We start from the raw sequence: 12725 nt of genomic DNA, 5'->3' as shown, positions 1-12725 counted from the left end.
TGCAACCACAGACTGACTTACTGTTTCCCCTCACCCTTCCCCATTCTCCGGACAATGACATGACTGGGATGTGGCCAGAATTAGGAGCCCAGTTTAGGGAGGCAGTGAAGACAGACCCTACCCTGGCCGGCGTGAGACTTTGGGTGTCCGAATCTCAGACAGGGGAAGGCACTGAGCACTGCCTATGGTGTAAGGGACTCCTGTATAGAGAAGAAGGGAACCCAGGGATAGAGGAGGGATTGACCGGTAAGCGACAGCTAGTAGTGCCCCAGGGGTACCGACAGCAACTGTTACGAGTAGCTCACTCTATTCCGTTAACGGGACATCAGGGGGTCAACAGAACGTGAGCCCGGTTATTACAGCGTTACTACTGGCCGGGGGCATCTTGAGATGTAGGCACTTTCTGCCACTCTTGTGATGCCTGCCAGCGAGTGGGTAAGGCGCTCGACCGTGTGAAGGCACCCCTGAAACCCCTACCGATAATAGGGGAACCATTCCAGAAAGTAGCGATGGATCTTGTAGGACCCCTTATGATTCCTAGCAGGTCAGGGAAGCGCTACATCCTCACGGTGGTGGATTGTGCCACCCGGTACCCTGAGGTGGTAGCGCTTGGCACCATAGATGCCAAGACAGTGGCAGCAGCTTTGCTGAACATTTTTTCTAGGGTAGGTTTCCCTAGTGAGGTCCTAACCGATCAGGGGTCGCAGTTCATGAGTGAACTGTTACATTGTCTCTGGGATGCATGCGGTGTACAGCACCGGCGCACTACCCCTTACCATCCCCGACATACGGATTATGTGAGAGGTTTAAAGGTACCCTGAAGCAGATGCTTCGGACCTTTATAGAGGCGGAGGGGAAAGACTGGGAGATTCATTTACAGCACTTGCTGTTTGCCTACCAAGAGGTACCACAGGAATCTACAGGCTTCTCCCCCTTCGAGCTACTATATGGCCGCAGGGCACGTGGACCTCTGGACCTATTCCGTGAGGGATGGGAAGGGGAGGCTACTGCTACTGATGCTTCCGTGATCCAGTATGTAGTAGATCTCCGAGACCGGTTAGAGATGCTCATGGGGGTGGCCCAGGACCACCTCAGGGCCGCTCAGACCAGGCAAAAGCAATGGTATGACCGGAATGCCCGTAGCAGGGAATTCATCCCAGGACAGCAGGTGCTTGTTTTCAAACCCACTCGGGAGAACAAGTTGATGGCTGCCTGGTCGGGACCGTACCCGGTTATCCGAAAGGTGAATGAGTACAACTACGTTGTACAGGTATAGCCTGAGAGGCATAAGACATATCACGTCAACATGCTGAAGGAATATAGAGCACCAAGTATGGGAGCAGTAATGGCCATTTGTAGCCCACTGCTGGAAGATCCGGTGAGCAATGCTCTGCCTGATCTCCTAGGGGAGGCTAGGCAGGGAAACACTGTGGAGCAGGTAGAGATAGGGGCACAGTTGAGTGCTAGGCAGCAGGTAGAAGCCAGGGATATTTTAGCTAAGATTAGGGCCTTCTTCACTGACATGCCAGGGACCACACATCTCACAAAACACCCAGTGCACACAGGGGATCTGCAGCTTCTGCAAAAGCACACTTATAAAGTGTCAGCAGAGGTCAAGACCAGTATGGAAAGGGAGATAGAGGAGATGCTGACCCTAGGGGTAATTACTCCGTCCCAAAGTCCTTGGGCAAGCCTGGTAGTTCTAGTCCCTAAGAAGGACAAGACCACCCGGTTTTGTGTGGACTACTGCTTGCTCAACGCTGGGACGGTGTCAGATGCCTATCCCATGCCCCGCATGGATGAGTTACTAGATGAACTCGCGGGGGCAAGGTACCTGACCACCATGGATTTGAGCAAAGGCTATTGGCAAATCCCACTGACCCTGGAGGCTAGGGAGAAGTCAGCATTCATCACTCCAAGTGGCCTCTATGAGTTTTTAGTGGTGCCATTTGGGATGAAGAATGCCCCGGCTACCTTCCAACGCCTGGTCAATAGGTTACTGGAAGGGATGCAGGGCTTACTTAGATGACATTGCTGTCTTTAGTAATTCCTGGGACTCCAATTTAGGACATGTAGCTGCGGTGCTAGATAGGATCAGGGAGGCTGGGCTTACCTTGAAACCCACTAAGTGTATGGTAGGGATGGCAGAGGTCCTGTACTTAGGGCACAGGGTAGGTGGAGGGCACCTCAAACCAGAGCCAGCCAAGGTAGAAACCATAGTTCAGTGGCCTGTTCCAAAAACCAAGAAACAGGTCATGGCATTTTTGGGCACCGCAGGGTACTATAGGAAGTTTGTCCCACAGTACAGCGCCGTGGCCAAACCCCTGACTGATTTGACTAAGAAGCAACTGCCTGTGCTTATCACCTGGACTCCTGCCTGAGAAACTGCTTTCCAGGCACTGAAAACTGCGCTTGCTGGGGCCCCCATACTGGCTGCCCCAGACTATACTAAACATTTCCTCATACAGACTGATGCCTCGGACTATGGCATTTGGGGCTGTGTTGAGTCAAGTGGGGGACGACGGTAGAGAGCACCCTGTGGTGTACCTCAACCGAAAACTACTCCCCAGAGAAGTGGCCTATGCCACCATTGAGAAAGAGTGCTTGGCCATTGTGTGGGCACTCAAAAAACTCCAGCCCTATGTGTATGGAAGGGCTTTCACGTCCTCACAGACCACAACCCCCTGAGTTGGCTGCAGAGGGCATCAGGGGAGAATGCCAAGTTGCTAAGGTGGAGCTTGGCCTTGCAAGAGTTTGAATTTACCATTCAGCACAAAAAGGGTAGTGAAAACAGCAATGCTGATGGACTTTCACGTCAGGACTATCCCTCTGAGACTGAGTTCATTAATGGTGCCTGCAGTGCCCCACTCCCCGTTAGGGCCAGTGGGCTACAGGTCACCCATTAAGAAGGGGAGGTGTAGAGGGAGAGAGGGGTTGGCCCGGTATTAAAGGGGTTGCACCCCATATGGCCACCCCCTGACCTCACCAGGGAGGCAAGGGGTTAACTGGACTGCAGTCCAGGAATGTGGTTTACACCTTGTCATGTCATGAAAAATGTATGTTCCCCTGTTCCCATGTTTCATTATAATCCTGTATTTTAATGTTTTAAAGTGCATTTCTGTATCTCCAGTTCTGGAGGTCGCAGAGAGTTGATATTTGGCCAATCTGTGGAGTCACTGTAGGCATTAAGAACTGGCAAATTTCGACCCACTGAGCCCACCAGAATGGAACTTATTAATATGTGTAGATATTAAAGTATATATGTATGGTATTTTGGATCTGCTCTGAAAATGCAGACCATCTGCTATGCTAATAGGTCATGAAGGGCAGCCGGTTGATTGAGCCTAAGCACTGTGATCAAAAGTTAACTGCCCCCATTGTTTACACTAAGTACTAATCAACAGACCAAGTTAATCAACAGACTCTGCCAATCTAATTGTTACCTAAGGGTAGAGAATCATCAAACTGGAGTGGTTTGTAAGTGTTATGTCTACACCTACAAACAATGAAGATACTTCATTTGGTAAACTGGTCGTCGCCCCTGATTTAATTATGGGGCTACCCATAGAGTCCCAGTACACATGGGCTAATTAGCTGGGGGGCATGGGTTAATCTGTGTCTCCATTCAATGTTAAGAAAAGGGTTACACAGGTATATAAACTGTGTCAACCCTACAGTTTTTAGTTCTTCTTCTGATACCATCTTGAATGTCACCGGATTGCTGGAGAATTGCTAGCTGATACTTCTCCATCCCCCAACCCTAAGTAAGTGTTACCTTCTTGTTTGTTAATTGTACTATATTGCTGTGTTCACCTTTTTAAGGAATAAATATATTTTATTATATCTAAGCCTCGTTCAGTTCAACCCAGATATTTGGTGTTCATTATATCTTGTCATAAGCTACCGTGACAACGATCAATGCTCCGCCTCCTCACACTGCGTCACTGCGCTCAAACATGTTTCGTCACACGTATTGACTTTCTCAAGGATTTATATATGATGCTGTGGGTGCTGGGGTTAGAGCTTGCAGGAATTGTGTGTTTATAAACTCAGCAACTACAATGTATCCTGGTATTACTAAGGTAACATTGACTATTGTTGCAGTCAAACTGCTGGTAACAAATGATCACAAACAGGAAAGTCTTGCAGAGATGCTGCACTGCTGGGACGTGTGCTAAATCAAAGGATGCTCAGTATATTAAAACTCATTAAAAATGGCATTGAGTTGAATAAAAAAAAATTTTTAAACAGTCACTATTATCTAATACTACAGAACTGATTTATTTAATTTAAAAAAAATAAGATTGCAAATGTTTTGATGCTTTAAGTAATGTGTGAACTGTTCGGATAAAAATGATCATTATTAAAAAAATTATGTAATCACTAAAATGATTGGTAGTAAAAAAAAATATGAACCACAAAATTTAAAAAAACCAATCACTTTCTAAATAGGCAAAAGATGGGTTATAATTAGGGTATCATCTTTACTCACATATTCATTTAATTTTGATATTCTGTGAAATGGTTGTTTATCTAACGACATTGAACAAAATGCTTTCAACAGTGGGAAAAATTAGAGCTGGAAACCTGAATTTTGGCTCATAGTGAATGCAGGAAATTGGCCAGATTAGCAATGGGTTTTAACTGAAAGTAGGAGAGATAAATCTTTGTTATGGATTGTGGGATACCCTTTCTGCAAAGCAGCTATAACTAGTTTGCTAGTCATGCTTCCAAAACCCTAAAAATACATTCAGAGCCATATTTGCTACTCCATAAGACATCTAGCACAGGGGTGTGCAAACTGGGGGGTGCACCCCCTGGGGTGCTAGATTTCCTTCGGGGAGCGCAGGGTTTACAGAGGCCCCGCGCGCTTCCCGAAGGCATTTAAATTAAATGCAGAGGGAGCAGCAAAGCCCTCTGAAAACTTCCCTTTCCTTAGCTCTGACGGCTTCTGGAGCTGCGTTGCTATGGCAACATGATGTTGTGACGTCAGAACGCCAGAGCCAAGGTAAGGAGGTGAGGGGGGGGGGGGCGCAGGGAAGGGGGGGGGGGCGCGAGGAGGGAGGAGAGCCGGCAGGGGGGTGCAGGGGAAAAAGATTGTGCACCCCTTATCTAGCACAAGTGTGGGCAACTGCAGTCATCAAGGGCCACCAGCAGGTCAGGTTTTCAGGATATCCCTGCTTCAGCACAGGTGGCTCAATCAGTGCCTCAGTCTCCGACTGAGGCACTGATTGAGCCACCTGGGCTGAAGTAAGGATATCCTGAAAACCTGACCTGTTGGTGGCTCTTGAGGACTGGAGTTGCCCCCGCCCCCCCTATTCCAGGACCCAAATGGGCAGTAAGGTGTCTTTCAATGGTGGACAGTGTCTTGGTAGCACCATTTAGTAAATATGGCCCTCAATCCATTCAATCCACTGGTAAATATCACATAGCAGTAAACTTGTTTCCACTTTGCATATAGCTTTCCTACAGTATATAATGTGCATTTACTTTGTCTGAAACGTTACTATTTTGTAAGTGTAAGAATTGTATTGAGCTAGTCAGCACCACTATATACCACAACGGGTTATTTTTTTGGGGGGGGGGGGGGGAGAAGTTGATTTAATCTACAAACTGATACTGTCTGAAAGCACTGCTGATCTGTAACCAAAGCAATGCCTTGCAGTGCCATCTCCAGCACGGAAGGGTAGTCAGCGGCTCTCTATTACAAAGTATATTATGTGCAGTCACTATTGAAGGGAAAGGGCTGTAATTGGATGCTGTGGCTAATGATCTGCTTTCAGATCACTCATACTCACTAATATCTTGTAGACAGTTTAGAACTTGAGACCCAGTTCAGGCTTCCCAGCTAATTGATATGCTTTAATTGAGTGGTTACTGTATGAAATGAAATACTCATTTGGGTTCTCGGACGGCTCCATATTGATCCTTTTACTGTACCGCAGTGACTCAGATATTGTAACTGGGAAAAGGTCAGTGGACACATTAGCATTGCTGGATGGTATTCCTGTTAAGCACGTGGCTTTGACGGAGCACTTTTCTTTCGCTTTTACTGCAGACAGCACGAAAGTTCTTGGCACGATGTCTTATTTCAGAAAAATACTTTATTCTTTTAATTATTTTTGGGGCTTTCTCTGAAGGTTTCTGAAGAGGATTATTCAGACTTACAAACATCAACTAAATTCCCCTTTGTGCACTGTAATTTCCACCTAATGACTTCATTCGCTGTGTGCCATATAACTGAAACATTAAGCAGTCCCTTTTAGTAGCATAAAGTAAAATAGCAGTAACTTGAAAACACTCATCCATGTAACTCCTCCTCTACTATTTAAGAAAAAATCCCACTGTATTGTATTTTCCCTTGTGTTTGGTCTTGTTTATAACCTTAAATGTTTTCTTCTTTTTCTCTTTTTATAACTGTTAAGTGCTTTGAGTCCCATTGGGAGAAAAGTGCTATATAAATAAAGTAATTATTATTATTATTATTACTCTATGCAAATGATTATCTTTGCAAATTACTTCTTCATTGGCAGAGGAGACTGAAGTGCATTACAGGCATACCCCACATTAACGTACTCAATGGGACCGGAGCATGTATATAAAGCGAAAATGTACTTAAAGTGAAGCACTACCTTTTTCCCCACTTATCGATGCATGTACTGTACTGCAATCATCATATGCGTGCATAACTGATGTAAATAACGCATTTCTAACAGGCTCTATAGTCTCCCCGCTTGTGCACAGCTTCGGTACCGGTATTGCTGTTCAGGATGTGCTGACAGGCGCATGCGCGAGCTGCAGTTTGCCTATTGGGCGATATGTCCTTACTCGCGAGTGTACTTAAAGTGAGTGTCCTTAAACCGGGGTATGCCTGTATTATGCCATGCGTTTAAGGGCCTTATGAAAGAGAAGGTGTTTAGACCTTAAGGCAAATTTAAGGGAATAAAAAATTAAATGTACAATTTACTCCTACACAAAATGTTGATAGGAGCACTCTGTGTCCAGAGGTAGCCTGGTTTACCCAATACAAAGTCTTTTCACAGACAGCAAGCCACATTATGAAATATAAAACTGCCCCGCTTCACATATCCTAATGTAAATAGGAAGTTTGAAAGTTTAAATTAAGGACATCATTGATGTATAAGTCTGACAAGTAAATAAGCCTTTTAAATTCGATGTTTATAATTGCAACCATCTTCCTAATCACATGTAATAGTTCCTACTATCAAAGGCTTTCCAGAAGAGTATAGCATCAAAAAAATCCTAGTTTTCATACTGAGTCTACACAACCCCAGTGGGCCTCCCGGTAGAGATGAACAAACGTTTCACCGAAGTTCGAATTCGACATGAATTTGCTGTTTCTTGCAAAGTAGTCATTTTCACAAATTCCTCTTAGTTTGGGAAAAGTGGCCTCTGTGTTTATTTTTTAGCAACAAAATTCAATTTTGAATAACAAAAGGTTTGTGAAGAAATAAACAAGTTTGTCTTGAAGTTTGCTGACCAAACGTTGACATATCTACCTCCCAGATGATCCTACACAGGCCCAGAGCTCCATCCCTCTCTCTTGTGATACATATGGATTCCCTCTCGTCATAGAACCCCCAGCTGGACCAGATTTTACAAATAACCAATGCATTACCAAGCGCAGATGCATTAATTTATCTTACACGTGAGTGTGGAATTGGTTGGTTATCCTAAAAGTATTGGCCTGGTCCCTAGGAGAGGGTTGAGAAATGCTGCCCTAGACAGATTATTTAGCCATCATGCTGGTTTAGCACTTGTAACAAACGTGTTTACTTAACTTTGAAAATATATTGAGGGGGAATGGAGAAGGGCTAGCTCAGCCTGGGGATGGGAGAACTAACTTATGAGGGAATTAATAGACATTTTTTTATTTATATATGAAAAGTTTTACCAGGACGTAATACATTGAGAGTCGCCTCTCGTTTTCAAGTATGTCCTGGGCACAGAGTTATGGTGATAATACATGGTTACATTAAATGAACAGAGGTTATACATTCAATTCACAGACATTTCATGGACAGTTAGAGATATGATTATGGGCATATCTAACAATTACAGACAAGGTTAAAATTGTGTTAGGAGAGGTAGGGTAGGCCTGCAATGTGTTGTGTTAGAAGAGACTCTGCGTCAAGGAGCTTACAATCTATAAGGCAGGGTAAGTTGAAACATTGGGTACAGGGGATGAGAGGACTAGTGAGTTTCAGAATGTAAAAGAGCAGCTTTAACATCACCAAACATCAAGAACGGCAGCACATGTCTCACACCCTTCGGCTGCCTTTCGACTGCTCCAAAGGCTTATCCACTTTTGGTGTGACACAGGTGTAGACTGAAGGGGTTCAGAATGAACGCAGCTGTGGTTTCAAAGACCTTTGTCCTCCTGGGTCATTAACCTACCAGACGGTAGGGTTGACGAAACACATAGCTGTAAGCAAACGCAGATGTTAACCCTTAGCACGCTGGTTCCGTGCAGAGAGGAGCAGCTCTTGGGGAACCATTTCAGGCCTTTGGGAGAGAGTGTGTGAAACTGTCATACACGTTTGCAAAATTGACATAAAAGTTTAATGAAGTAATCAACATTCGCAAAAAATCGTCAAACCTTATCAACGAAATATGCACTGTAAATTCTAATGAGAAATGTGTCTTCTTTAGCAAGTTAGCATGAAATTATTTACTGCCAATTCCAGGACTAGAGCATGGGCACACAGAGATGCACCACTAGCGTATTGGTGTTGGAGTTGGTACTGTGGAGTGGTGTCTATGAATGGGCATTGACACATTGGAGTCTACTAGGCTGCCTAAGAAAAACTGTTTGAAGGCAGCTATTGCTTTCAATTGCCATATGACGCATTCATTATCCCCAATGTAACTGTTTGTCTGTTATCAGTAACATCAAGGTAAAAGGTGAGATAGTGCACTGTCTGGAGTCCAGGTAATGGCTATACAATTCCTCAGCAATCAGCGTGGGGCTAATTATGATTACTGACTGATTTTATGCCGTGGCAATGAGGACTGATTACATCTACCCAGTGCACAATTGTTCAATTCATTATGCAGTGAGGGAGTAGGATGCTGAGCAGGCTCTCATCCACCTTGAGCATGCAGCGGTACTAGGGAGAGAGCCTGCAAGGCATACCCAGCACCACCAGTGCCTGAGCGAGGACCATCTGATTCCTCCAGCATTGCAAACATGATTGGGTGCTGAGCTGGCGCTGCCATTAATTATATGTGCTCATATTCACATAGATTTGGCGACGATCGCAAACTTTTGCGATGAAATGGTGAAGATTGTTGCATATAAATGTGCATTTCTTGAAATATGTGCAAAATTGTATTGACACATCTGTAGTCTAGAACAAGGGTGTGCAAAGTGGGGGTGCGCCCCCCTGGGGAGGCGCAAGATTATTCTGTGTGGGTGCAGACATCTCCTACCTTATCTTCGGGGACGCGTCACCATGGCAATGCAAAGTCAAATGACGCCGCAGGGTCATGTGACATGCACATCGCCATAGCAACGCGCATCAAATGAGGCCGCGGGGGTCACGTGTAGTCACATGACCCTGCGCATCATTTGATGCTAGATATTAGGTAAGTGGGGTACGAGCACAGGGGCTGACAGACAGGAGCGGCGCAGTACCGAAAGTTTGCGCACCTCTGGTCTAGATTTACATGGGTGCGCAAACTTCTCGCGCCCCCCAGTTTGTGCACCATTGGTCTAGAACAGCGGTGCGCAAACTGGGGGGGCCTGCCCCCGGGGGGGCTAGATTTTCTTGGGGGCGCAGCAGTTATAGAGGTCCTGCGCTCTCCCCCAGGCATTTAAATTAAATGCGCGAGGCCTCTATACTACACTTACCTTGCCTTCCAGCGACCACGGCAACGTGACGTCACATGACCCTGCACGTCATTTCACGCCGAGGAGAGCAGGCAGGGGTGCGCACCGTGTAAAGTTTGCGCACCCCTTATCTAGAATGCTATCACAGGGAAGGACTGAGTATCGAGGTTTTGTTTCCAAGAATGTGGCAGGGACTCCAGCACAGATCTGATGTTTATTGCATGATATCACTGCTCCAAGTCTTCCCCAAGTTCATTGTTAACAGCAGCTTGTCAGTAGGTTAATGTTTCTCTAATGAAGTATCTTTACTTTATGGATAATAATAGTCTACAAAGAAGGGACTTTTTGGTCATAATGGGGGGTCTGAGATACTTCCTTTTCTTCCGGTGTCTGTTACTTAAACACAGCACTGTGTACTGAAATATGTTTAGCTTAGTTTAAAGTGATCAACTCCAGTGATTGGGACATACTTCTTTTAAGTAAGCTTTTAACCATAATTGGGAGTATTGTATTTATCCAATGTAAATACCTTAAGATAGCACCAGCCAAACTAAACAGTAATCCCAAGCAATGCCTATTGAACTGGTGCGTTGGTGTAATCGCTTTGTTCTCTACTTCATTACACATTTGGAATTGATAAAAATATTAAGAGATTTCCCATGGTTCCAAAATGCCCCTTTGTTCTACATGTGGGAGAACATATTAATTTGTTTAATACTTTTATATCATGTAAGATGACAGAAGCCGATCCCTTTACCCCAATGCCACAGGAAATAAATAGTCACTGACCCAGCCAGTAAACATAGGAGAGATTTCACCGAAACATAGTTTACTCAGAATCTGGACAGATGTATCATTTTTTACTTGCGCTTTTGAAAGTAAATAATATACATTTTCGCCTGGTAAATCGATATTGAAAGTTCAAATAATGACCACTGTATAATTAACCATGAAAGCGGCAAGAGCCTTAAAGACCGTTCTCTATTATACCAGGGGTGCGCAAACTGGGGGGGGGGGTGCAACCCCCCAGGGAGGCGCAATATTTTCCTGGGGGGGGGTACAGTGGTTACAGAGGTCCCACACTCTCCTCCAAGGAATTTAAATGAAATGCCGGAGGACCGCGCGACGCTCCTGCAGCTTCTCCTACCTGGTCTTCGGTGACGCATCGCCACAGTAACCCGGCATCAAATGACGCCGTGGGGGTCACCTGATGTCACATGACCCCGCAACGTTACTTGCGGAACCGAGCAGGCAGGGGGCGCCGGGAGAAAACTTTGCCCACCCCTGTATTATAATATTCGTCTTACAAGCAGTGAGAACAAATTGTAACAAAATGTTATATACTATCTAGCAATCGCATATACTGTATAGAACATTTCTGGTAATTTTTTTGGGTAGTATTAGGTAAAGAATCATATGGTGATTTCTATTCAATCTGTGTGAAATGTTTATTATATACAGGGTAAAAATAAAGTGCACGAGATGTGTCATATACTGTATATTGTTACTAGATTGCACTAAATTTACTTAACCAAGATTCCATTTCTTGATAGTTGGTATTTATACCGGACTTTTTGAGACCACATAAGTATTTCCTTTAGAGTCCTGTTGCATAACACTGTATTTAAAAAAAAAATAATAATGCTAATTTTGTTTTACTGACACTTTTTCAGATCAGCGAGAGCCCAATGTTTGTACCTGGTGTCTGGGGACCTTATTACTCAGCCATGGTTCCAGGGTTCTGGTTAAACGAGGGTGGACAAAGTGCTACCGGGAAATTGGTGAGTTTTTCACCAGCAAAGACCAGAAGGCGAAAACACAAAATATAGAGTACAAACCTGTGTAACTAAGGGGATATTATTTAAGAGGCACACATGGGCTGCAAGGTGCTTCATGACATAGCGTTGTTTAATAAATCAGAGTTTGTGGGTCAGCTGTAATAGATATGGGGCTTGCATTTGCAGAAATGTGTTAGTCCGTTTGTTACACTTGATATAGATTGTTTGCTCAAAAAGTTTATGCTGATTCAAACTTGGCAGAGTCATGTGACACACAGGAAAAGGAAAACAAAATGCAAACTTTAGTAAATCCCAATTTAATGTGTGTAACTCCCCTTGTAAGGGGTTACAATCAGGATAGTACCGGTATATGCTGGGAGCCACCCTGTTTTGTCATAGGGATACTGCTGTCACAAAGGGAGTATTTAGGATAGGAGGAAGGTTCTGGAAGGTTAGGTTCCTGGAGGACAAGAGGAGAAGCGTCTCGGAGAGTGTAGATAGTGAGGATGTTCCTAAAGAAATAAAAGATATCTGGCCCCCCTTATTTGTTTAGTTATAGATAGGGACAGTGCCCTTATACTAGCAATGATCCCAAGTAAATGGCCAACGGAGACACGCAGGAATCACTTTGGGAGAAACAGACACGCCACAGCAAGCTACACGCAGAAGGTCCCCGGGTGTCAGCAGATCAGTTTTACTGGTGGATCTAGAAGAGTATTCTCCTCAATCAGTAGGGAAGTGACAGTTCCTGATTAGGGATATAATATAATCGGTACCTTCTCAGAACCGGCTCGGATCCTAGTAAGGGCCCATAGAAGATGGGGTATAATGTATGTTACTCCAAAGGGGGGTCCGGTCCAATACCTGAAGTACAGCCAAGTAAATACACCTCTCTGTGAGTATTAAGAGTGGGCACCCAGGGAAGCACTGTGTTCCTGAGTAACCATGAGAATATAGAAACAGTGCAACATTGTCATATGTGTGTGATGTGTCCCTGTACCTGGGCACGTGTATAAAGACTGAGATACTACAAAAGTTCCTTGGTGCCCATCATTGTCACCCTTGCTACCTCATCACCCAGCCCCCTGAATCCA

General features: G+C 44.7%; 1 protein-coding gene across 3 annotated transcripts in view; it reads left to right on the top strand.

Moving 5' to 3' along the window:
- FGGY (FGGY carbohydrate kinase domain containing) overlaps positions 1 to 12725 on the top strand; it is a 174883-nt gene that overhangs the window by 110597 nt on the left and 51561 nt on the right. For all 3 annotated transcript variants that reach the window (XM_075616008.1, XM_075616009.1, XM_075616010.1), the window contains one exon: positions 11527 to 11634. In XM_075616008.1, the coding sequence (XP_075472123.1) occupies positions 11527 to 11634 (108 nt within the window). The remainder of the gene's footprint in view (positions 1 to 11526; positions 11635 to 12725) is intronic.

Source organism: Ascaphus truei, chromosome 10 (genome assembly GCF_040206685.1).
Source record: "Ascaphus truei isolate aAscTru1 chromosome 10, aAscTru1.hap1, whole genome shotgun sequence".
Taxonomy (NCBI): Eukaryota; Metazoa; Chordata; class Amphibia; order Anura; family Ascaphidae; genus Ascaphus; species Ascaphus truei.
Note: the sequence above shows the minus strand (reverse complement) of the source record. Positions and strands in the feature narration are given on the sequence as shown.